This window comes from Pangasianodon hypophthalmus, chromosome 5 (genome assembly GCF_027358585.1).
Source record: "Pangasianodon hypophthalmus isolate fPanHyp1 chromosome 5, fPanHyp1.pri, whole genome shotgun sequence".
Classification (NCBI taxonomy): domain Eukaryota; kingdom Metazoa; phylum Chordata; class Actinopteri; order Siluriformes; family Pangasiidae; genus Pangasianodon; species Pangasianodon hypophthalmus.
The window spans coordinates 19,177,536-19,205,414 of record NC_069714.1 but is presented as its reverse complement, the minus strand read 5'-3'; the positions used below and the strand labels follow the sequence as shown (position 1 = coordinate 19,205,414).

The following is a 27,879-nucleotide window of genomic DNA, read 5'->3' as shown; positions in this document are numbered from 1 at the left end:
AATATTACATAAATGCAAATTGATGGCATCTTTTGTCTAAGCGAATATTCCATAGACATTTGCATAGAAGTGCGTTTCCACGCTCCGCACAAATACAGCCCAAATAAAGACCCTTCCTAATAAATAATAAGTGTGCAGTACTTGAGAAGAATTCTTACTGCTATGTAGAATCATCCACTCTGAGGGGAAACTTTAATCTTTGGTATCAGAGAGCAGAAGATGCTGGAGTTCAGCTTTTCATTACTGAGCCCAAAAAAAAAAAAAAAAAACCTTTATCACCTAGCAAAGAAAAAAATATTCCAACCACCATCTCCTCTCACTTTCAGAAACAGCATTAAGACATTATCAACCCTTTCTCTCTCTCATAATGTCTCTCACTCTACGCAGATTTAATTAATGCTTTATTGATTTCTCATTGCACAACTGTAACATTATTGTCATTATTGCTAAAGCAGTAAGTGGTAAACTAGAATAGTAGCAATTTAGTCTTGGTGGTTATTAGTAGAAACATCTTTTGTCACTTGCCAGATGTGAAAAACAGGAAAATTGTTCATTTAGATTTGACCATCAGTGTGACTATACAACCTATTTATGGAAACAATACCCAGTATGAACATTTTTATTCATTTTAAAGGTGTATATGTGTGCACAAGAAAAAAAATGTGACTACAATCTAAACTTATGATGCACAATTCTAGTGTCTAGCTTAAAAAAAAATGATGACACACACACACAGTCCTGTTCTATAAAATACTACTATTGACCTATAAAGCACTGAATGGTCTCGCACCGCAGTACCTGAGCACTTCTTGTCTTTTACGATCTGTCACGCCTACTTCAATCAAAAGGTGCAGGCTGTTTTTTGGTACCTCAAATAGTGAGGGTAGAGCTTTCATTACAAAGCCCCACAGTTATGGAACAGCCTTCCTATTAGTGTTCGGGACTCAGACACAGTCTCAGTGTTTAAGTCTAGGCTGAAAACATATTTGTTTAGTCAAGCTTTTGTGAATAGCTTTTATTAGGTAAAGGAGCAGATCTGGAGGGTTCATCGGCATAGAGTGTTGTGGTGAACTTGGATGTTTGGATGCTGTTTGGATGCCTCCCTCACACTTACGCGTTTACTCAGGTTAGTTGACGGTGGAGTGGCTGGCCACTTTATGTCCCTGCTTGCACTGTGCACACAATATACATTGTCCTTAACCATTACAAACATGACAATAAGAACACCTAATAATCTGTGTTTCTCTCTCTCTCTCAAGCTACACATGCTACTCCTGAGACACCAGTGACGCTGACCCCTTCTGCTCTCCGGACCTGCCTGATCCAGCCTGATGCCCTGCTTCTGGTTGGAGTTCTCACCTCATGGAAACCACTCACTGCTGCTGAGGATAGCCCCATATGGACAGCTTAAAGATACATGAGATTACTGTGGATGGTATCACTTAGAAACCATAAAGATGGCTTTGGACTGCAATTGCTATGATAGCTTTAGGACTGCAACGGCCCCAAACAGTTTTGCACTCAGGTCTGCATCAGTGAAAAGAATTCATGTGAAAACTATGATGAATTTCCTGGTTACACAATTGCATTTTTGACCATGTAGTACACAGCTATAGAAGGGAATTTTTTATAGTTGCACTATCCGGTGTCATCCAGATGAGGATGGGTTCCCTTTTAAGTCCGGTTTCTCTCAAGGTTTCTTCCTCACATCATCTCAGGGAGTTTTTCCTTGCCACCGTCGCCTCTGGCTTGTCCATTAGGGATAAATGTATAAATTTAAAATTTATATCCTGAATTTATATTTTTCTATAAAGCTGCTTTGTGACAAAAAGCACTATACAAATAAAACTGAATTGAAATTGAATTGAATTGTTCTAGCAATAGATCTCTATAAATATTCGTCCACATACATACTGGGAAAAATCCTTTAAATGTAAAATACTTCATACCAAATCTGATATTACTTTTGGATTAAATTTTCTAGTCCACCAAGCAACGAGAGTAGCCACATGAAAGCATCACACATAGCTTGCAGATATCTGACAGCAGCTCTAACATTTCAGCTGCTAGAAAGAAAAGAGAAGAAAAAACTATACATCAAATCTTTCAGTCAGTGATGCACCATTCAGAAAATGATTTTCAAAAGAAGTAGCATAGATGATCTCCATCACCGTCTCTCAACAACAATACACAGCTAATAAAAGACTGATCCAATACCGCTGTGTAATACAATAACTACGCCAAAGAACAATAATGCCTCATATACAGTGTGTGAATGTCAGAGTGTACTAATAGAATTTGTGAATGTAGCTGGGACCTGCCACAGCGACAGTTGCCGGGAGAACTGCGTGTGTATGTGTGTGTAACATTCTTGAATGAAGCTGAGAGCTGATAATGGTGCTGCAGAGCTGCAGTGTTTGAAAGAATAACAGCGTGTGTGTGTGTGTGTGTGTGTGTGAGTGAGTGAGTGAGAGTGGTTATGTGTGTGTGTGTGTGTTTTACCTATAATGCCGCTGTCCTTGCTCTCTAGCGTGGAGCTGGGGCTGGTGATTGTGCCGCTGGGGCTGCGTTGGCTGGCATTGGGACGAGTGGAGCTGCTGTTCAGAGTGGAGCATGGGCTGTCTGTACATGCAGACGCTGTACTACTGGTCAGAGTGGAGCAAGGACTCACCCCCTGATTCACTGAGCACTACATACACATGCACACACACACACACACACACACACAGACAGACAGAGGCTTTTAAGCTTTGATGTTTTATGTACACACACTATTAAATCTGATCATGTAAACGCTGGTATCTTTTTCAGCTTTCTGATAATACTGAGAGAGAGAGGAGAGAGGGAGAGATAAATGACTTTACGACTACAGAGGAATGGTCTACAAAATTAAGCTTGAAGATAAATATCAAAGCCTTGAACCAATAAACTGCATGCCGATCAACAGATTCCCTTTTGAGGCGAGTGCTGAGAGTTCATTTCAAGTTCAGCTTTTCTCACACTCCAAACAGATCCAGCCGCATCCACTGTTTCAGCAAATAAATCAGCTTCTCATTAGTCACACAGAGACACGTGTTTGGAGTAAGATCACTCACCACATTATTCATCTGTACCAAAACAAACCAAGGACAAAACTGCTCTAAGTTAAAACCACCACAAAGCTTTGAAACCCAATCTGTCTTGATTCTACTTTCTGCTGCTCTTCCAATTATTCAGCAGCATGTGATCATGTCAGCTCCTTCTGCAAAAATCTGCTAAACTGGCGCCTGATTCAAAAAATCACCTGATCAAATGAGGTGGTTTATTGCACAACAAATTTTATTCATTATTATACTTTGCTTATTATTCACACTGATGAAAATTTTTAATACCTGAATTAAGATTGCATGTACATGCACTAAAATTTCATTTAACAAATGGAAAGTGGATGCAAATAGTTTTTATCCTCTATTTTACTCTACTGTGTGTTTTATATATATATATAAAATATACATACATACATACATACATACATACACATACCAACACACACAGTCTTATGCACATGCGAAGATAAGCTGTAAAGTAAAGATGACTTCAAAAAAATAATGAAATTATTCTACTTATAAGAAAAATACTACAATGTGCAGTAAAAAGCAATAAACTAAACAAGCCACAGCTCTTCTGGAGAGTTTGACTGTTGCATTTGCATCTTATTTTTGCAGCAAAACCAAGGAGCCTTCATTTTGTTTTTTGTCTGAGAAGTGGTCTCTTAGGTAATATGTTGCTTTCTTTAATGACATACAAACATTTTTCTGTAACATTATTTTTTTTTTGGAAAAGTAATGTTTGGAAATATAAAATGTTTTTGTACTGAATCAATAATGTGGAATTCATAAAATAAATATTTATAACAAAACTTGTACTAAGAAAGCTAGGGTGTCAAAAACTTGCACAGAACTGTATGTGTATGTGTATTATATGTGTGTATATGTGTATGCGCATATATATATATATATATATATATATATATATATATATATATATATATATATATATATATATATGTAACAGTTGAGTGCAAAAGTTTACACACCCTTCTGAAATCAACTAGACAGGGTTTGCAGATGTCGCTTCATTATCACAAGTGGTCAGAAGTGTGTGCTAAGATATTAACAGTGATGTCTGCCTCCGAGGACCTTTCAAGTCCCTGCTGGTACAGGTTTTTGTGTATCTCCAGAAGTTTTTCTTCCACTCTTTATCAGTTTTCTTGTGTCTGTATTTCTTACGCAGCTCCAGCTCTGATAAATTACGATCATTTCTGTTTTACTTCTCGTGATAGCGCTTTTCCTGATCCCTTTTCATACCTTAATAAGACTCAATAACAAAGTCAGCTGTTGGCCGATTTAAATGAACAGATATATTAACTACAGCGTGTCACCATACGTGAAGCTTGCCAATAAAGTTTCTTACTTAAACTGAATTGTTATAATATTTATGCCATGAACCAGATTATCAATGAGATACCCACAACTAAATAAACATGAAATTCTGTCTTGCAGATTTACATTTTCCTCATCCGGAAACCAAGAACGATGCAAAGATTTCCATTAAATTCATCTTCTGAATAGTCTTGGACACACAAGACCTCCAAGAGATGTAAGATAAATATTTTGGAAAAATACTTTAGTAAAATACAGTTAGATTACTATTCTAGCCCTAAAACGTGTGAAAAAGTTATGACAAGTGAATTTAAATGTATTGTGAGGAAACAGCCTGAATATCCATTTCAAAAGTATGTCAGCAGATCATTTCCCAGCCTGTCCCTTTAGAGCTAGAATTAGAGAGGCAAACTTTATCTCGTCATGATATTTTGAAACTGGCTGAAAACTATTTTGAAAATATTTGAGGTTTCATCCTTAAATAAAGTTGGCATTGATGAGAGCATGATGTAATCTAGACGCTGTCAAAGTACATCCTCATCAGCAGCAGCTCGCTGATACAATGTGCTTGACTCTGAAACTTTCAAAAGCTCTAGTCTGCATTAACTATCAGTGTCACACCCAAACCCCCTGGACCAATCAAATGCCTGCAGAGGTTTGGACACACCCCCTCATTGTCATATGAGTGTTGTCAAGTGAGAAAATTAGGAAATGTTACATGAGTAAAATAGAAAATAGATTTAAAAAAAAAAAAATGAGATGGGAGCAACACAATTAGAAAGTAGGAACTTGAAAAAGTAAAGGCACAGTTTTTACATATCCAATTAAATAAACTGGACAACTGAACAAATGAAATTAAACAAACAAAAACAAACACTGATTTTAAATTTAGATCAATTTTATGGGAAAAAAAAAAAAACACAGTGCAAACAGAGACTGCACTTTAAATATAAAGTGTGTGCAATAAGCCCCACTTCCTCTCTTTGGTCAATGGATAGAGGAAAGGAAATACAGAAAAAAGCACATTTTCAGAAATAACATCAATAAAATAAATACAATATCAGTACTGATTAAAATAACTATTGCCCAGTTGCATATTCACGGTCACACACAATGACAAAAACTTTGCTCAAAGTCTTAATCTTATATTTCCCAAATGTAGATGGTTTTATCAGCGCTCCCATTTCCCAAAATTCCCTTTAAGCAAATAGAATTAATAACATTTAAAAATAGTCACCAAAAGCCTTCCAGCCATTTAAGATGTAGTGAGTCCAAACAGAATCCACAAGCAATAGATATAAAAGCTTCACTGCTTCTTCCTCACAGTTACAGTCTAATTATCTCCCAGTCGGATATAAGCAGGAGCCTTCATAACATGCACTCTATTTCCTTTACACACGCTTCAGTTCATCAGAGACCACAGATCACTGAAGAAACACTGAACTACACAGCTGAATACAAATCAACACAAATCACGAACATGCACTCATGTACAAGTCCTCTATTCCACTTTAAACACAATGTAAACACAAGCACATGCTCGTACTATGCACATAAGCACTCCAGTGAGTCTATAATCCAGCTCCACTGATCATCTCCTCTTCGTCTCATCTTCCTCTGGTGTTGTTTCTGGCTATGTGTATATATATATATATATATATATATATATATATATATAAGGATTTGCTACATACACACACACACACACACATACACACACACACATATATATATATCCTTATTCTGCAGCCTTTATATACATACATACAGAATCCTTATGCAGCCTTGTCCTTCATACCCCATTACCCCACTCTCCCTTTCTCTCTCTCTATTCTCCAGCATCAGCTGCAGTAGGAAAATGAAATACCTTCTTTTCATTCTTCTCGTCCATAGGTATGCGTGTAGAGCCCGGGATGCCTTCACCCAGCAAGAAGCCCAAGCGTGTCATCAACTCCTGAGTGGCGGGGGAGGAGCCAGGAACGGTTGGCTCTGAAACACAGACAGAAAAAGAGAAGGGAGGGAGAGAGAAGGGCAAAGAGGGACATACAGAACGTGAAGGGCAGAGAGACAGACAGAAAGACAGGCAGAAGAGAGAGAGAGAGGGGGGAAGACATTAGTTTCCCACGCAGGAACGGATTTGCTATGTTTCTGTATAGTGTTTCTCCACAACAACTGAGTGTGCTGTAAGCTGGAGTGACAAGTGTCATTGTACACCACACACACACACACACACACACACACACACATCTGGTCTGTCTTACTATCCTTGTGAGGACCTTGCACTGACATAACTATTAATGCTAACTACACCTAAATCCAATCCTGACCTATACCTCAGCAACCAAAAGGAATCATTTTGGCTCTTTTTGATTTTTTAAAAATGAAATTTGCTGTTTTGTTTTTTTTTTAAACACTTTTATCACAAACATTTGGTCCCCACCAAAATATAAAAAAACATGCCTACACACACCACACACACCTCATTGAGGATGCACAAGGCAGTGTTGAGGTCTCCAGTGTGAGTGCACTGTTTGCCTGTTTGCAGTCTAAGCTCTTCAAGGCAGGAAGAGAATATTAATGTGAAGATGGCCCTCAGCGCCGTTCATTTGTCATCACACAAGTATGAATGTTATGCACCATCGTTCTACATCTGAGCTTGTTAAGGATTTCCCAAACATGTGTGACTGCAAATGTGTGCATGATTGAAATGAGCTGTTTATACTGTAGGAGTCCATATTTAGATCAAACATCAACAGCTGAGAAGCAGGCACAGGAGATCATCTTAAGTTGGATGGCAAAAATATGATATTACAATTCTTAAAGGACAACATGCTTCATGATATTTAGTTTTTCTGCTAAAACAGTAGAGCCAAATTATGTTTAACAAATTATATGAACACCACATTTTATTTCAACATTAGGTCCAAGGAAAATGAGAAACAAATAAAAAGGTTTTTAAAAAAAATCAGTACATACAGTACAAATGCATTCAGTGCAAGTCACACACACACACACACACACACACACACACACACACACACACACACCTGGATGGCAAATTAGAGTAATTCCCTAGCAAATATGTTGATCCTTTATCTCACTACACTGCAACACTACAAGAACCTTTATAGAGGAGTGATGAAAGTATTCAGTCATCATCGTCTACCACAGACACACAAACAAACCCACCGCCATCACATCCCCCTCTCCAGCTCACATATTAAAACCACTGACAGACCATCAAATTACCTTACACCCCCTTCTACAATCCAAAGCAGCCATACATGTCAACTTAATACACAATCACACCAATACCTGGTAGCAAGAAGCACAAATAAAAACACCACCTGCATACAAAATACCAAAAGACCAAGAGATCAATTATTAATATGTAGATGTCTATTATATATCACATCTTTATCTCTTCATTGAGGAATACAGAGGGAATGAGTTAGCAGGGACATGCTGTTGCTGCTAGCTCTCAGCTCTGAAAAGCGTGCACTCAGTGTGATACACAACAAGAGGGGTTTGATTGTGTGTAAAATAGCTGGGAGGAGTAACTGAACAATCTCATTACTCTCATCATTGCTGTTCAGAAATTATGCACATAAACATCCATGGAAAAGAGCCCTTCTCGTCCATATCCACCCTGCAATTTCACAACCTTAATTAAACTACTGGAATCACCATAATCAGCAAGCGTTTTAAAAATGTCAATTTAATTTTGGCCCTTTACTGTACAATAAAGCGATGCTACACTATAGTGAAACCTGCATTGCAATTTCTCATTGGCATGCAGTACAGACTCTCTCTCTCTCTCTCTCTCTCTCTCTCTCTCTCTCTCGCTCAATAGCTTACTCGGAATCGCAGATTCCTCCCCGCCTGTTCAGTACAAGACAACCACCTGTTACTACGGCAACAAGCAGTTAACAAATGTTTTTTGACTACCCGTAGAGAAAAGCTAAGCAGGAGCAATGGGCTGAATAAATAAATAATATGCAGAATTGTTGGAAAATTTATTTCCCTATAAGCTGAGAGCTATTTCAAGTATATAACAAGTATCAAAAACTTAAGTTTCATCCATAATCCATGCGCATGTACAGGCTACAGAATCTATGAGCACCCAAAAAAAAATCATTCATTCTCTCATTAATTCATTTATCATCAGTAATTGCTTTATACAGGTCAGGGCTACAGTGAATCTGGAGCCTGGACACACACACACACACACACACACACACACACACTCATTCACACCCAGGGGCAATTTGGAGTAGCCATCTTCCAGCTTGTTTTGGGAAGGAAACCAGAGAAACCGCAGGAAAGCCACACTGACATGGGGACAACTTGCACAGAGAAGAACCTGAGCTCAGGATTGAACTTGGGACCCTGGAGCTGTGACACAACGCTACCCCACCATGAAGATGTATAAAAAGTTCATATGCCAAGACCAACACGCAATCTTTACCTACGTAAGCTGAGTGTTTGGTCTCAATCCACCTCCTCTACCATAAATGGTTCTCAACATATCCATTTTTTGTTTATTTTTGATCTCCTATGCATATAAATAAAGAGACAATTCTGTGTATTAAATTGTAGAAAAATTAAAGTTACCATAAAAAGAACTATGTCTCATACATTACTTTTAGATAGACCAGCGCATTTAAAGGTACAAGGGTTGCATGATTACATTTGACATTATATGTATCCAATATATTCATTGTCATTTCTCTGTGATGATGCCTCCAATGCTAGCTCCAATTCAGAACACATTTGTGAAAGGACAACCACTGAGAATTCAAAATGGCTTCGAAGCCAGTCAGCATCAAGAACCAGAATATCTCAATCATGGTTGATGAAACATACTTAGCCTGGTACTGGCAGTGTCCTCTGAAAGTGCCTGTGCGCGCACTGTGGGGTTAACCAACACACCTGATCACCTGAAACACACTTATGACTTTACAGAAAAGGGCTTCACACACAATAATTGACATGAAATTAGACTTCAGTTTTAATAAACACTGATGAGTATGTGGCAGGACACCCCTTTCCAGGTCCTGCTAAATTCATTTCATATTCCAATCTGCGTTTCATTACTTCATATGTACTACATTAACATTTCCAGCCTTGATGCTCTGGTCTGGAAATGCTTGATTCTATGTGGATTTAAAAAAAGATATCGTAACACGTCCTAGCATCTAAATTAACATTGGCCATGGAGTTGCTGAGAAGCAAGCAAACAAATCTCATTAAGGATTCTGTAAGGGATTGAGCTGTCTGGCCCTGCAAGGTGAGTTGAAATTGATTCATTAGTTTTAAATATTTTGCTGACCCCTGGGCAATTTCATTTTCCTGCTGTCATCATATACACACTAGGTTACACTGTCACTGAAAGGCTCGCCAAACCTGGACTTTTTATTCAACAGGTATGATGTCTCTGTTGGTGCTTGGTGTAAATTCACACTGTGTAGGCATTATCAACATGAAGACATCTGACTGTCTGATAAAGCAGGGTAGGACAGCCAAGTATGCAAAACACAATGAAAGCAAGATATTCTTCTAAAACAGACTAACTAAACATGACAGTCATGTTTATTAAACATGACATCAGTTCAAGCTAGTTTTTAAGCTAACAGCTAACAATGTAAAGCTGTTTCAGAGGGAGACTTTATGAAACAATACAGAAATGAATGCCGAGAAGACAGGCTTGCTCAATGCTGCGAGTCTATTACCACTTACAATTATACAAAAGGTTTGAAGAAATGGGGGACAATTTTTATCTCAAATTTTAAGACCAACACACTTTTTTTCAAGTGGAATTTGACAGTAAGAAATAATACAAAGTAGGTTTTAGATTTGGGTGCCTTCATATATGCAGTGTTTAGTCCATTTTAATCAAACCATAGTGAGGTTCCTCAACACAGCAATTGCATTCAGATGTGGACCAAAACAACTGGTCTAAAAGCATCTCAGGGTGATCTCTGTCAGGTTCAGAGTGAACTTCAGCACAGTTCAACTGCAGTGAGAAAGTGTTTTGCTCCTGAATCAACTCAGCTGCAAGAAAGTGAACCAAAAATGCTGTGTATTATGGGTTGTGAGTTGCTAAACTGAGAATGGAAAATAGATGTGCTCTTTTCGTTTGGACTGACAAAGAGAATATAAATGCTGGATTCTACAGGATGTCTATCCATACATAGGGGATATTAACACTTTTAGCAAAATTTCTTCCAATTTTTCATACTTAAACTATATATATATATATATATATATATATATATATATATATATATATATATATATATACATACATATACATATACATATACATACATACATACATACATACATACAGAGGTATATATTTACAATATACACACACCTATTTATTTATTTATTTTCAGATAGCCTTCAAGAATGCCTTTGAGAAAAGAAGAGCATATTGAAATCATTCTCATGGCTGGATCGGGAAGCTGTCGCAAGGTTGCGATGAACTTTAACAGGAAACATGGCAAGCACATCGCACACTGGCAGACAAACCTGGGAGAGACGACTCCGTGTGTGTTTACAAAGAAAGAACAATCATGTAGAGGATAATTTGCAAATAAAGTAACAAGTTACAAAAAAGTGTTAATTTCCCCATGCATGTAGACTTTTGGGACACCCTGTATGTAAAAAAAAATGTTTTATACCATCATTTATTTATTTTGCTTACCTTATTTATTTACCTTGCTCAGGTGAGTTTTGTGATTTCTACATACACTTGGCAAAGGTCTGTATACCTTCTATCTGTATTACTGAGCAATGAAGTAAAGAGTTTTACAAGTTCACACCCCTCAGCTAATGTTTATTTTTTTTGGTTCATTTAATTATTGCACAGTGTGAAATCAAAGCAAAGCAAATAGCAAATAAACCACAAGTATCAAATTGACTCTGAAATGGACAAAAATATGTGTAAAAGCACCCGCTGAGAAGTTTAAACCCCACATAACATCAAATTCTTGAGAACCTTTTTACTCTAGTTACACTATAGGGCCAAAAGTATGTGGACACCCAACCATCACACCCATATGTGATTCTTCCCCAAACTGTTGCCACAAAGTTGGAAGCACATAATTGTCTAGAATGTCTCTGTATGCTGTAGCATTACAATTTCCCTTCACTGGGACTAAGGGGCCCAAACATGCTCCAGCATGACGGTGCCCCTGTGCACAAAGCGAGCACCATAAATACATGGCTTGCTAAAGCTGGAATGGAAAAACTTGAGTGGCCTGCACAGAGCCCTGACCTCAAACCCACTGAACACTTTTGGGATGAACCGGAACGCCGACTCCACACCAGGCCTCCTCAGCCAACATCAGTGCCTGACCTCACTAATGCTCTTGTGGCTGAATGGGCAAATCCCCACAGCCACGCTCCAACATCTAGTGCATTTAGCATTTTAGACAGCACCCACCTATATCTATGAGCGCCTGTTTCAAGTTTCTAACCACATCCAGACTCACAGACTCAGTGCACACTTGTCAAGACCTGTTGAGATAGGCAGTGACAAACACCAAACCTGACACTGACTGTCGTGTCAGCCAAAAACACAATTCACACTTATTTAAAGATAAATACTGTAAGGGGAACGCTAATGAAACTTCTGTATAGCTAATGAATTCTCTGTATAGAGATCACAGTGTGTTTCTGTCCTCATGTGCATACTTTAATGACCAGGTACAAGCACTGCTCCAGAGATAATGACAGAGGAGTGACATCATGGTAGTGGACTGGCCTGTGAGGGACTGATACGCACACACGCATACAGATACTTTTCCCTCTAAGACAATAGTTTTAAAGCTCACAGGCTTAACTGCTTGGTGTAAAAAGTTATAGTGTTTAGAAAGAACATTCGGAACCCTAAATTAAATCTCTGGTTGTTGTGAAAGCTGCATTCAGCCAGCTACTTGCTTTCACTGACAGCTGTGGTATTTATTAGCAGCATAATGAATACAATCAAAACTAATATGCATATTAAACATAACTAGCTAATCAAAGCCAATCAGCATTCAGTTACTCAGCACCCTAACTGCAAAGCTGTACGAAGAAGCAGGTGGAATTTTAGGTGAAGAATCAATTCTACGCCCTATGTGAAAATTTGATACTACATAACATAGCCTGTTAGTATGAAAGATCACTCTCACAACTAGTCTGTGAAATCATATGCATGAATGTGGCATGTTACCATCAGAGATCATGAGATATATTTACTTGGCATCGCTGTGTATTATGTAATTGTTATGTTATGATATCAACATGATGTCCTTTTTGCAGTTGCTCTGAAGGTTTTCAATAATAATGAGCCAATTTGCATGAATCTCTGGCTGGATGTTCAGCATGCTCAGAGCTTTTCACACACTACTTGCACACAAAATGGCTGATGCATTCCAGGCTCGAGGACATACATAAAACCTGACAGTTTAACAGTCATATCAAATCCTTAACAGAAGTGTGAAAGCCCTGGTGTTGACTCTGACATTATCTGAAGCCAAACTTAAATCAGTGCTCACATCCAAACATGACACTTCTACATAACACATTCTTTTACAGAGATACAGTTGTCATAATACTTCCCTTAATCATGATCTAATCAAGGCCAAAACAGTCAATGTGTGAAAATTCTCCAGTCAATCAGGGCATGATGAGGGCAAGCCATTAAAAGCAACACTATCCTGCAGTCCCATTGAGCAACTGACTGTCTAATTTAGGGTCATTATCTTGAGCAAATTAACCTTAATTAACACATAACCACTGCAAATCCCTCTCACACTGAGCTCCAATGCCAATACAAGCACAATAATGCGAAAAGTCAGCCCACAGCGTACTCTAATTGGAGGTTTTATGTGTTTTTCCTCAAACAGCAATGTTCAGAACTTCAAGAACAGTCCAGAAAAAGTCAACCTCCGCTTCTGATGAACATACACAAACCTATTCCATCCACTATTAAAGGGATCTAGCTTTGTCTTGAAGTCTTAAAACACAGATTCAAGTTTTAGATCAGAGTGGCATTGCTTTCTCACAGCCCCAGGGACCCCGGTTCTTTCCTCAGCTTGGGTAAGGCTGCGTTCAACGTACCGTCATTTTCGACCTTCGTGCATTCAAGCTACAAAGTGAGACATAAAACCTTCCATGTTCGTCTTTTGTTAATAACAATCTAGCCAGCTAACTGCGATGAGTGATGAATTCTCGAAACAGAGAACTGTACAGTCAGTATTATAGATTTAAGTGAATATATCTGAATGTTGATTGATCTAATGCAAATAATTGCATATAAAGCATAACTCATTTAAAGTGCTGTTTTGTTTACTGCTGGTGCTGCGAGTGGCTTGTTGAACTCGGTGTCGAGGAGACAGTCCCGTTTTCCTGAGTAGAAATTCTTGGTTGAGAAGACGATTTCTTTGGTTTTTCCTAGTCAGAAATGACGAGTTATGTAATTAGGCTATGGATCCATCGCTACCCTGACCAGGATGAAGCACTAACTAAAGATGAATAAATGAAGAAAAGTGTTTTAGCTCAGATAAAGAGTGTTTTAGTGTAATGTCAAAAACATCAGGTTCACTGAACCATTACAAATACACTCGATTTGATAGAAATTATTGTATTTTGTTTGAAGATGCTAAACAATTGCTGTGAGTGCATCTACTATTGTAAAAGGTTAAACAAACAGCTGATGTATCAACGCAATGAGTGAGTAAAAAATGATCATCTCATGCATGTATGAAATGTAGCCAACATCTGGCAGCTACTTATAGCAGCAGCCAGCTACATCCTCTGTAAAATCAAACTTAGCTTGACTTCTAGTTGCAGGCAGCAGGATAAAACAGTGGAGGCAGCCAGGTGGAAAATGACTGGCGGCACATAGAGTTTTAGTTGGTGTCGTTCTCATACTTAAAATGATCTCCTTCTGCTCACACATCCATTACTGTTACAATCTTCTGCATGGCATCGGATGGGAAAATGAAGCCATGAGAAGGAAAGAATGCTAAGATGGACGAGACAAAAACATCATTATCTACAGCCTTGCTGGTTTACAGGCTGTTAAAGTTCTTTCTCTTACAGCGCAAAAGAAGTATGTGTGTGATGAAGTGGAGTGTATGAGCACACTGGCTCTGCAAGACTGTCTTATCACTGTCCTATTTATGCGCCAGCGTGCACTTGTGCGTGAGAAAGCAAGCCGGCTGGCATTCATTAGGAGCTGGGTTTACTTTCTAAAACACACCAACTGCTTTAATGAACACTTGATGAATGCAGCATTTCATCTTTCCTGCTTGTGCTCAGAGGATGTGAAGCTTACAGCTGCCATAGTAAATGGACCGGGTGCTGTGGAGTGGAGGAGAGAGGAGAGCGGGAAATCTCAGCTCTAGACGTAAATCCCCACGTTTGGGATCCTTCTTATGAGCCGAGAAAAATATATACTAAAGCACAAATGCTATGATGGATGCCCAGTTGTCATTCTGGTCCACTGGAGGGTAGAAACACTCTAGGGAAGTCACAAAACACGCTGGCAGCAACTGTAATTAGACAACAGAATGAAAGAGATTGTATAGAAAGGAGAGTGAGATATCAGTGCTGTGGTTGGTCTAATTTGCTGCTAGTATGTCTCCTACATCACAAAGATGCGCTACTTAGCGAAAATAGCTCTGTTTATCAGAGCTGTCTACTGCCTCAAGGCTTTCTGTACACTGCCTGCTCCACTAAAGAGATTTGTTTTTGTAGACTGCACAGGTTTTATCAGCTTTCTGCTATGCCATTGGCTTCTTGGTAACTAACAACAAAAAAGAATGAAGAGCGAATTCAATGCTTTATATTGTTGCCATGTTTAACACAAATTGGCGCAGCTGAAGAAAAAGATAAGATGGTTGATGATATGGGTTTTTCATTTGATATTTTCAGCAAATGAAGTTCTTAAATGAGCTACACAAGTCGAAGACTATTATTTTCCAAATAAACTGAGCACAAGCTTATCTAGCCCTCTGCTAACAATTCACTCCTGGACTAGGTTTGTGAGATTATGAGCAATATACCACCGTGCCACCTACCTATAGTTGATTAATGACAGTATCGTCCATTGCTGCAGAGACTCTGAGGAAAAAAGGAGGGATGTAGCCTGACAAACGCAATATGTGTGATGTACCCATTATATCAGTCCAGTAAAAAAATTTTAAAAAATAAAAAAAAAAATTGGAAGCTTGTTACAAGACAGCTGTAGCTGCTAGTTGCTCGCATTTAGTTTTTTTGCATTATTTACCCATTAACAAGGTCAGTAATGCTGAAGTCAAGACTGTAAATAAACCTAACAGGTTATTACTCTCATTATAAAAGTGAAATAAATTTATGTAAAGTGTGCCTGCATGTGTTGAACAGCAGCAAAGATACTTACATAGTGTAGAAGCCCTGATAAACACAACACTGTTCCATTTTATTAATTTAAGCTCCGTTCATGATTCAGAATGAAGACGTTCCATGCTTGGAAGGCCAGCATGACTTTATCTGCTTGGCAGGCATGGACAAAGGAAGCTGTGATGCATCTGTGTAAAATGTTTTGTTGCTCTGCTCCGAAGTCAGACAGGCTATTAAGGTTCATATATGACTCCAAAACAGGCTAAAAGGAAACACACATTAGGAGATACAACACAATTTATTTTTGTTGATCTTATAGCTGCGGGCACCACGTTTATTCTGACAGACATTTAAATCATCCAAACTGATAGCCATTGCGATAGATGGAGTCTATCTGCGATTCCCAATAGTATAGTCAATCATCTCCAGCCTACTCCCAATAACGTCACACATATTAAAGAGCAGAAGCTTTTCTGTACTCTATACTCCATGAACCAAGGCTTCTGTTTTTTTTTTCCTTCATCCTCAATCGTTCATTCATATGTACATACTAAACCTTAAATCTTTCATGTCCCATCATTGCCTTCTCTTAATATACCCTTCTAACTTTTATTAAATCTAACTCCACTCTCTCTTCTCCTTTTCCCTTTTCATTCTCCCTCACCCCCCGTCTCTGGCCACAGCTGTGCAGGTATATAATCCTGATTCTAGAGAGATGAGAAGCTGGGGCTGCGGAAATGAGAACCTGCTGAAGGGATGAGGCAAATTAATTCAGCACGGTAAACACACTTCTCTACTCTCATTCCTCTCTTGTGCCCATCCTCTCATCATTCACTTTCCCACCAAAAAACTAATCACACAATCCAGGCAATCCACACTTGCCTCACTAACACACACACGCGATCTGCTCTGAAGAGACTAGAACACACTGACATATTCCAGATCACAGCAACTTATGCACAAGTGTCCCTGAGTGTGTTTGTGTGTGAGGACTGATGAACAGATGCACTATTCCACACGGAGCTGGAGATGAGTTTGCATCTGGAACAGAGCCTCTGACTGGCGTGCCGCATTTTACTGAAAGCTTTTTAGCGAAATGTGGGCTACCAGCAGCAAAGATGAATGAAAAAATGACAGGAAACAGAAATAGTGAAAATAGAGAGAGAGAGAGAGAGAGAGAGAGAAAGAGTAAAAGAGAGAAAAAAGTGGGAGGTGGATTGACAAAAACATTGGGAGGTTGAGATAATTACAGCAATTGACTAAAACAGACTTTTAGAGGGATACAAAACCCAGACCACAGGGATACATATCAGACAACTGTTGCATGTCACTTGTTCTCATACACACAAACACACACACACACACAAACACACACGTTCCATGTCTCAAAGAATGCACGGCCCAAGTGTCAATGAAATTCTATCTCTCTTCAAAGCAGAACAAAAGATGTTCTCATTTGCCAGCCTTGAGCCAGTGACTCATTCAGTCATGCTCAAAGACAGACTACTCACACTGACATATACACACACACACACACACACACACACACACACACACACTCTCTCTCTCGAAAAGACTTGCTTATGAAATTTCTGTATGACACACTGTTGTTCATAAAAGTGGACAAAAGTGCACTGCATGGCTCAAAACCAGCAGAAGCCATCTTCATAGTAAGCGAAGGTTGAACTACTTTCTTTCTCAGGAAATCCAGACTGGTGACAAATTAAAGGAAAACCAGTGCAGCATCTTAGTAAGGAGGTGGGCCAGCTGCCAGAACAGCTACAATGCACATTGGCATAGATACATGTCTCTGGAACTGTACTGAAGAGATGAACACCATTTTTCCCACAGATATTCCCTCAGTTGGTGTTTGGACGATGGTGGTGCAGAGTGCAGTCTAACACCTCTCTCCAAACTCTCCCATAAGTGCTCAATTTGATTGGGATCTGGTGACTATGAATGCCATAGCATATGATTTGCATAATTTTTGATATTCATCAAAGCATTTAGTGAGCCCTTATGCACTGTTACTGGGGGCTGAGTCACCCTGGAAGAGGCAGACACTTGTTTTCACATTTGTTACCCTTCTGTAGTTTGGCATCACTCTGCACAAACATCAGATTTATCTATAAGCTGCAACACAAAGTCTGGAGGTGGAATTGTATGTGATTCTGATTACAGCATAGTTGATATACTTGATTTTTGAATTTGTGTTGTTTTAACACTGAACTGTAATGATTCAGGCATTCACGTTGTCTGATTGCAGCCTCATAGCTCCAAGGTCCCTGGTTTGATCCAGGACACAGGTTACTGTGCAAGCGAAGTTTTGCATGTTCTCCCTTTATCCACATGGATTCCTTCCAGGTTCTCCAGTATTCTCCCTCCTCCCAAAAACATGGCATTAAGTGGACTAATTGCTCCTGTATGTGAATGAGTGCGTGAATGAATGTGTGCACATGATGCCCGGCAATGGACGGGCGTCCCATCCAGAGTGTTTTCCTGCTTCACTCCCAGGGTTCCTGGAACATGCTCCAGATCCGCTGTGACTCTGACCAGGATAAAGCAGTCACTGAAGAACAACAAATGAATGAACCTGATCGGATGCTAAACAGGAAGCTATAACCTCTCATTGCCTCGCTATGTTTGGGTTGATCGATTATATATGTGTACATTTCATTTCTGTATATTAAATAATTTACATGAACCTAAACTCTTTAATAAACTGCACAGCACAAACACCCACCACACACCTACACGCCCAACCATTCCTTGTATAATGCTATTCCATGCCTCCAAAGGGAATTGCTCTCAGTTCCTCAGATGCATTCCACTTGTGTGTGTTAGCACTGAGAAGACAGGGACCCGTTAAAGATCTCAGGCCGTAACCCCTGCAGCTTTGGCTACCCACTACGTTTGACTGTGCACCCCACAGTAATGCACTTACAGTAGGTAATATATAATGGATATTAAAATTCCACACACCCCTGTTAAAATGACACGTTTTTGTGAGGTAAAAAAAACGAAACCAAGATAAAAAATGTCAGAACTTTTTCGACCCTCATTGTGGAATCACAAAATATAAAAATTAAGTGAAAAACAATCAGAAACATTTTGGGGGAAAAAATAGTAAAAATAAACACACAAATCACATTCGGTCTCATGTTTAAAGTAATTATAGCTGTCATCAATTAAGTTATTCTGATTAACCCCAAATAAAGACCAGCTGTTTCTGTAGGATTTTCTTCATATCTTTTTGGTTTCATCTGACTGCTGAAGCCATGGTCCGCAAAAACTTACAAAGCATGTACGGTATCTGAGTTGTTGAAAGGTATCGATCAGGAGAGGGGTATTAAAGAATTCCCAAAACATTAGCTGAAGGCCATCATCAACAAATAGAGAAAATGGAGCACCACAGTGACACTACGAAGAACAGGACGTCCCTCCAAAATTTATAAAAGGACAAGACAAAATCTTACCAGGGAGGCTGCCAAGAGACCTACAGCAACATTAAAGGAGCTGTAGGAATATCTGACAAGTACTGATTACTCTCTGCATGTGACAACAATCTCTCATATTCCTCACATGTCTGGCCTATTGGGTGGCTAGACAGAAGCCCTTTCTCACAAAAAACATCCAAGCTCAACTAAATCACCCCAAACCACGTGGCAAAATTCCATAATTATAAAAGGTATGTTTGGTGCAATAAATAAATAAATAAATAAATAAATAAAGCGCAGGACCAAAAGAACACCATACCCACGGTGAAGCATGGTGGTGGCAGCATTATGCTTTAGGGCTGCTTTTCTTCAGCCAGAACTGGGGCTTTTATCAGCATGGAAGGAATCATGAATAGCTAAAAATTCCAGTCTATTTTTAGTGCAAAACATTCAGGTGTCTCCTACTAAGCTGAAGATGAAAAGGAATTTCACCTTTCAGCATAAGCCAAAGCATACATCCAAATCAACCAAGAAATGGCTTAACCAAAAGAAGATCAGTTTTCAAATGGCCTAGCCAGAGCCCAGACCTGAATCCAACTAAAAATCAGTGGGGTGACCTGAAGCAGGCTGTGCACAGGAGATGCGCTCACAATTTGATGGATCTAGAATGTTATTGCAAGAAAGAGTGGGAAAATATTGCCATGTCAAGATGTGCCACTCTGATAGACTCTTACACAAAAAGACTGAGCGGTGTATTAAAATCAAAAGGTGCCTCAACTAAGTATTAGTTTAGGGATGTGCACACACATGCAACTAGGTTATTGTAAGTTTTTTATTTTTCTTTTTTTCCCTAAAAAAGTTTGATTGTTTTTCAGTTTATTTATATACTTTGCGATTTTACATTAGAGGTGATAAAAGATCTGACATGATTTATCTTAGTGTCATTCTTTTACTTCACAAAAACCTGCCATTTTAACAGGAGTGTGTAGACTTTTTATATCCACTGTAAACTCTTTGGAATACTAATATTTGTACATACTAATACTGATTATAAGAAGATGATAACTACTTTGCTTTTTTAATCTTTACCACTACAAATTCATGCACATCTACTCATTTAATGTGTTGAATGTGTGAGCAATAAAAAATAACTATAATTGACACATCCTGAAGTAACCCTCATTTTTTTTTTTTTTTTACTTTGAATGCTGATGTTATTTTAGGTTTTATATGTCAGACGCTCACATACCATTATCATTTGTTGATAGTGGTATGTGAGCACCTGATATATAAAACCTAAAACAACACTTGGGTCTCCTGGAGGCTGCCAGAGGGAGAGATGAGAGAAGATGAATCTAAATCTCTCAGATATCTCTTGATTCATGTGACAAGGAACAGAGCTGTTCCAGTAGCTAATGTATAGCAAAGTCTGAGCATAACCTGCTAATAGATTAGGCAAAATATTTGTGTTGGCAGAAGACCCCCACAGAGACACGATAGTGGCTGATTCTACAGAAATACAGCAAGTCATAAATATGCTGTAGCCTTTATGTATACAGATTTAAACTTGTATATGCTTTTATCCAATGCGATCTAAAAGTGAAGCAGAAAACAATCCAAACATGTAGCTGAGTAATCGAGGGCTATAAGGGTTCAAGCACCCAACAATTGCTCTCTGATAGACCTTCTAGCATAAGAACTTATTCATTGCTCATAGATCATCTCAACCATCAAGGGGCCAAAATGAAGATATCAAGTATCCAACACTTTTCTGAAGCAGTTTGACTGAATGAACTTAAACTGAATCTATGAAAGCTAAATAGGGACAATGGTTTACAGTGGATGTCTTCAGAGCAGAAGAAGGCAACAGAATACTAGCCTAGAATGTCTGACAACAGGATCTGGCACTGCATGGATAAGTACAGTTAGGATAAAGCATCTGCTGTTAGTTCGCTACCTGGCACTAGTATTTTTGTTGCTTGACTCTGCTGTTACGAAATACACTGACCATAAAATCAGAGGCAGAGCTATAACATAAGGTAAAGCAGTAAGGACACTGGAGCATCGAAAAGATGGATCATTTTAAGTTCACAGAATTCAATGTGGTGAAGTAACTGGTAAGGAGAACTCGTGGGCCAGCTGGAACGCCCACAAGTCTAGCTGGTTGATGTGTTCTGATCTTAAATGAGGGGGCCACACACCCATGTACCACCACATTGGTCCCCCAGTTTTGTAAGGGACGCATCTGTGTGTCTCTCTCGGACAGGGCACCGTCCTCCAGCATGTCTTAGACAAGTCTCGCATATCCAGCAATGTAGACCTTGGGCTCCTCTTGATGAGAAAAGTGCATGATCAAAGAACAGCAGGGTGGCACAGCGGGTAGCATTGCCATCTCACAGGTCCAGGGTTTGATCCTGAGCTTGGGTTACTGTCTGTGTTCACCTTCCAAAAACATGCCAGTAGGTAGCTAACTGCCCCTTGAAGCTGTGCATGTGTGTGTGCTGTCTTATCCAGGTGTAAAAAGCCTCTAATGCACAGTGACATCTCAAGACCCCTCTAAAGGGGCCATTCATGATTTTGTGCTAAATAATTGAGACATAGTACTGCCAAGCTTATGAGGACTTACCATTACAAAGTCAAAATAAAAAAGTAACTAAAAATATGGGGGAACAGATAATACAGGACAGTGGGAAGCAGTGGAGATAATAAATGACTTAAGGGTAAAAATGACTCCATGATGATCACCCCATTTAAAAGTAGTCATTCATAAATCATAATATTCAGTAATTATGGATTATTCAATAACTACACTGATAATAATAGGAAAGGTATATGTTTTCAGATGACACTCCAATCTAAAATGGATCATAAGGTTTTGCACAAACTTGTGGGGTCCATACCAGCTCGAGTGCACACTGTCATTAAAGCAAAAAGGGGACGTACCAAATACTAAACAATTCTGAAATTCATGCAAATATTTCAAACATTCTACTTTTCATTCAAGTTGTCTTCAATAATATAATTTGTAATGAAAATTGTTATATTAAATTAGAAAAGAATGCAAAATAGAAGCATTTTCACTAGTATCCTCAGACTTTTTGACCCCACTGTATATATATGGGATTGAAAGTTGGTCAGGATTATACTCATAAAGGCTCCACAGTCTCACGGCTTGCCTCTGTATATAACTGTATTCCTCTGTAACCAAGTGCCAGCTTCCTAATGATGAAGGGAATGAAGGTCTACAGCTCTTTCAGTTAGTAGTTAAACACCTGGGCGTCTGGCATCCCACCAAACCAGCTCAGGAAATTAGCCTTCATTACTGAATATTTACACTAAGCCTAATAGGGCATTATTGAATGCTATTACTGAGCTATGTAAACTTATTCCACATTGTTAGTTCTTCAGGCTAAGAATTCCTTCAGTAATAGCAGGTGCTGGAGATGAAGCGTGAGGAGTCGGCCGAGTCAGTGATGAGTGGTGATGATTCCTGGGAACAGCAGGGAGGTCTTCGGAATGCCGTTGGGCTGCTTTTCCCTGACGCTGTCTAACTTTAACTGCAGCACCAGATCCTCTCACTGTGTTGCAGGTATACGGCACCCTCACACACCATGGCAGTTACTTCATTACCCCTCTCTCTCTCTCTCTCTCTCTTTCTCTCTCTCAGAGTTCCCTTCAACATGTGCAGGAATGCTGAAAATACTTTCTACATGATCGGTAAATAAAGTTTAAATTAACGAAAGACATTCAGCATTAAAAAATGGAAAAAAAATTACACTGAGTTTGTTTAGTTCAGCCAAGTTCTAAATTCTTTTTATGCCTCCACCACTAGGTGGGTCATTACATTTATGCCATGTGTGTGCATCTGTACGTCACTTGTGAGATTCTTGTTAACGCAATATCTCAAGAACGAGTAGTTGAATGTTAGTAGGATCTGTATGGAATGATCACTGTAACCAGCAGATGAACTGATTCGATTCTGGACTTGATCCAATCAGGGTCAAAGTCACAGCAAGGTCAAATGTCTGAAAAAGTTTTTCTTCAATAGCTTACTTCCTGTTTGAAGTATATTTTAATGGGATTTCAGGCATACAAATTAATAACAAAAAGAAATAGACTTGTTGGTGGCAGAGGCATCCCTGTTGGCATCGAGTTCTACTTGTTTTGCTGTGGATGGATTGCTGTGCCTGCAGAACAGAAAGATTTCAAACCTGGGCAAAATGCCAGAAACGAAAATTAAACCGGGTGAAGGCCATCATATATTTTTTTTTACATTGCTTTACCTTTTATTTTTATATTTCCACAAAGCAAACACATAGCAATAATAATAACGATAATAATAATAATGGCAGAAGTGATGGTAAAAAAACAACAAAAAAACACTATATTTAAACACATATTGTCAGAATACTAATCAAATAAAGATTACAAAGATTTTTTTATTTTTTTTTATTTATTTTTTTTTAACTTTAAGCTATGGTTCTTTTGCCTTAATTAACTTGACTTGTGAGCAAAGTGTAGACCCTGGCAAGCAAGCAGAAATGAAGCGTGTCTCAATGCTCACAGAACTGCTCTCTGTGTGACGGTTTCTCAGCACCTATATATTTGCATGTAATTTGGTTCAGAATTATTTAGTCAAGAGTGTACTAGTACTAGTTGTATAGCAACTAAACTGGGATTACTTCAAAAGATGCATGCAAACTGTAACCTTCCTTTTTAAGTAGATCAAGTGAATTATATGTGTGTGTGTTTGTTAGAAAGTACACTCCCTTAATGTTATGTGAAGGGCTGCTTTTGTTTGAGCGTGAAACTGTAACCAGGGGCCTTTGCAGATGCAATCTGAATCACACACAGGGTTAAAACAGCATGAGAGACCTCCCATGTAAACATGTTGGCAGTTGTGTATGTATGTCTGTGTGAATGTGCGTGTGAATGTGCGTGCCTGTCTCACATATCTTCAATGTGTGAGGGCAAACAGAGAGCAAGAAGGGTGTGGCAGAAATGGAAGGAACGCAGCAAAATATAGCAGGGTACTCTATATTCAGCCATGCTAAAAATCACTGACCAGGCCCGCAACTACTCTCATAGTCCAAATGCATTCCAGACACACACACACACACACACACACTGTAGCACACTCTCAGATGACACACAGTTCACTGATCAACCACCTCAACTGCCCTGAGGTGCTGACATCATGTCAGCGGTATGATATGGCCGTGCCAGTGATGGAGCTGGCACAGACTGACACTCCACTGGCGCCTCCTTGCCGAAAACACTTCCCAAAATGCAGACAGCAAAATCGCACTTCACAGCTGTCTTTCACACACTAACACAGCAACACACAAATGCACATTTTTTTACCATACACTTAAACCTCAACATTTCCATTGTTTGGAAATAACGATTGCACTTCATCACTCTGCATCTGTAATACAACTCCTAAACAGGTCATTAGCCATCAGATGTGTGACTGTGGGAAAACTGTTTCTGTGCTGATCCGTCGTTATCGATGATATATGAACTCCCAGCGCTGCCCTTACCAAGACCCACTCACACACTTAATATAGACACAGGGAGCCATGGAGAGCTGAACACCTCTCATTGGCTTTGCTAAACATAACACAGCTTTCCATTTAACCTCTCTGAGCTACACCCTGCTCTAGAGAACATAATAAACATAATAAAGGGGCATGCACAAGGAGGCACACAGACAATTACATCCCCACACACACTCTCAGAAACCATACTTTATACTCAATTCTAATTATTTAAATGCAATTACCCATGTACGAATACAAACAAAATGTCCAACTACATTCACACTAAATAACACTGGAACATGCAAAAGCAATTTCATGTAGAACAACCACCACAGGATGCAATCACACACACACACACACACACACACACACACACACACACGTACGCATGCGCGCACGCACACACACACACACACACACACACACAAGCCTGTTTAATATTAACACAGTTCAGACTGTGTAGAGAAACCAGAACAACAAAAAAAAGTCAAGAAACTAATCTGCACTTGCATCAGTAGGAGTGGGCGATATGTACAGAATAAAACACACCAGGACATGCTGTCACCACCCTGAAGCTGGTTATTTCCCTCTAACAACACATACTGGTGTGTTTTATTCCTCTTATACCACAGCAATTTACTGACAATTACATTAATTAATTAATTAATTAAAGATGACATACATTTTATCAGTGTACTTAATGTCATGAAATGTCTGAAAAGTTCCTGTTTAATATCATAGCAAATGAAAATAGTCCATTCACTAGCCTCTCTTTTTCTTGCTCTCAAAGTTGATAAGACAAAAAAAAAAATATATGCAGCTTCTCATGTGACAGAAAAACTGGAAAGCACCAAGTTCTTTGTCATGACTTGTGGACAACTGATAGTTACAAAGCGCTGACACCTGAGACTCCTCCCTTAAATGTTAAAGAAATATCTCCTTACAGAAATCTCCACCAAATCAATGATTATACATGTTTCTTTATTAAACGTCTTAAACAGCTTGTTTGTAAATCTATTTATTAGGCTTGGATTAGGTGGAGTATCCTCCAAAAAGTCCCTAGAACCAATAATCTATGAGAATGAGCACATTAACATAAACACGTGATTTGAATTATACTACTATCAGAGTTGCTGTAATAGAAAATGAATCAACACATTCTGACTGATCGGATTTGAGAATTAATCAGTGCTGTGGTAAAACACACAACCAATGTGATATTTCACATTTCTACAATCCACAGTAAGTATCACAATATTTATATTTGTTTACAGAGTGCCATCAAAACCAGCAAAACAAATTCAATAATGTTTTTATTTAATTATTAGTGTATCATTTATTATAATGTCCAACTAGCTACTCATTACTGTCCAGCTGATGTAACAGTCTTTCAGTGGTTTAGAAATACTGAGCATATTGTGCGATATCACAATAAAGTAATTTATCATGGTATCAATATCATACCATTATATCACCCAGCCCTATAGATCAACACTGATAACATAAAAATACAAAACAAAAACAAACCACAGAATAGACATTTGAAAGTGGTGCCAAAAGCATCCCTGGCACACAAACTGATTAACTTTTCACACCCAGTATACATAAGGCATAATATATAAAGACCATGCTCACTATGTCACTATGAATTGGATACATGATTACACAATCAGTCACATGTTCAAAAATCAACTCAAACACACTCACCATCTTTTCTCAGTGCAGATGAGATGCTGTCTCCTGGAACTCGAGGACTCTCCACATATTTAGGTTTCCTGAGGGGTCCTGGTCATGCAGAGAAGACAAGAGAAGAGGAAAGAGGGTGAGGACTGATCAGGATTCAGTGAGACGCCTCACGGAAAGCTGGGTAAAACTTTTGACAAGGCATCAAATTGACTTGTGGGCCAGGCTTGGCAGAGTTCCCTCTCCTTCTCGCACACACACACACAGACCGGTCACACTGATAGTGAGGCTGATTACGTGGAGACTGGAATCTCCCCGTCACACACACACACATAAACATAACTCTGGGAACGTAAACTATGCAAGAAGCCACTGCAATTTGCCTAGAATGTGTGAGAGACTGTGTGTCAGAGTGGTCTTTTAATATTAATTTTATGCTTTGCTTCTCCTGATTTTTCTCTCTCTTTCCAATATTTCTCTGCAAACTGTCTCTCTCTCTCTCACACACACAAATGCTCAGTTACAAGAGAGCCATTGAATCTTGGCAAGAGAACACTAGCGAACACTTAACATTTTACAAAGCCAAAAGGCTTTTGTCATGCTGAATCAGTTACAGGCTTATTGGTTTTGTCATGTTGAATCAGTCAAAGTTAATAGATTTTGCCAACAATTCAGCCCAAAACCGCTGCGTGTACAAGCTTGTAAATCTCAGACAGATCACTTAAATGCCCGTAAAGTGCTCCGTTTTCCACTGCTTATTGTTAAGAACCACGGAAAACCCCAGAACTGAAGACGTGGCCAAATAAAGTCATGAAGAAAAAAACGAAGTTAGTAGTAAGGGGACCTTTTAGCACTGTGGGAGTGTGTAGTGTCAGAACCAGGCACAGAGCGATTTGTCTCTCTATAATCTGACTGTGTGGGTAAACCTTGTTCTAATAAAGAGATTAGACAGATGTAAAGCTTACTGTATCATAGCATACCTTGCTCTTTCTTTCTCTCTAACATTAATGCACAAATATACGTGACTTGACAATAATGTGTGTGTCAGCTGTGCTGTAATCCTATAATCCTCACTGTTGGAAGACTGGAGGGTGACAGCTGAGCTGTAGGGTCTGCTGCAGGAGACACAGTGTGTGTAAATGTCTATAAAGTCAGTCTGAGGTGCACTGCCCTCTATGGAGCCATGCCATGAAGAGCAACACAAATGAACACATGCCCATGGGTACTGAAATAAAATTTTGTCAAGTCCATTTGTATAAAATTCCTTGGTTACAAACATCTGGATACGTAACTAACATGACTGAATGGTGACAACAGTCACCTTTTAATATTTAAACTGCAATGATTAGTTTATGGCTATTAATAAGACAATTTGAAGTGGCTTTGTTTCACAGTGGAGCTTCACAGCCAGTGCCA

The 27,879-nt window shown here is 38.9% G+C and overlaps 1 protein-coding gene across 2 annotated transcripts in view; it reads right to left on the bottom strand.

Annotated features, from left to right (window-relative positions):
• Nucleotides 1-27,879, bottom strand: part of tanc1b (tetratricopeptide repeat, ankyrin repeat and coiled-coil containing 1b) — a 131,448-nt gene that overhangs the window by 57,589 nt on the left and 45,980 nt on the right. For both annotated transcript variants that reach the window (XM_026912153.3, XM_053234539.1), the window contains exons 4-6: nt 26,488-26,565; nt 6,289-6,410; nt 2,503-2,689 (exon numbers count right to left, since the gene is read on the bottom strand). In XM_026912153.3, the coding sequence (XP_026767954.1) occupies nt 2,503-2,689; nt 6,289-6,410; nt 26,488-26,565 (387 nt within the window). The remainder of the gene's footprint in view (nt 1-2,502; nt 2,690-6,288; nt 6,411-26,487; nt 26,566-27,879) is intronic.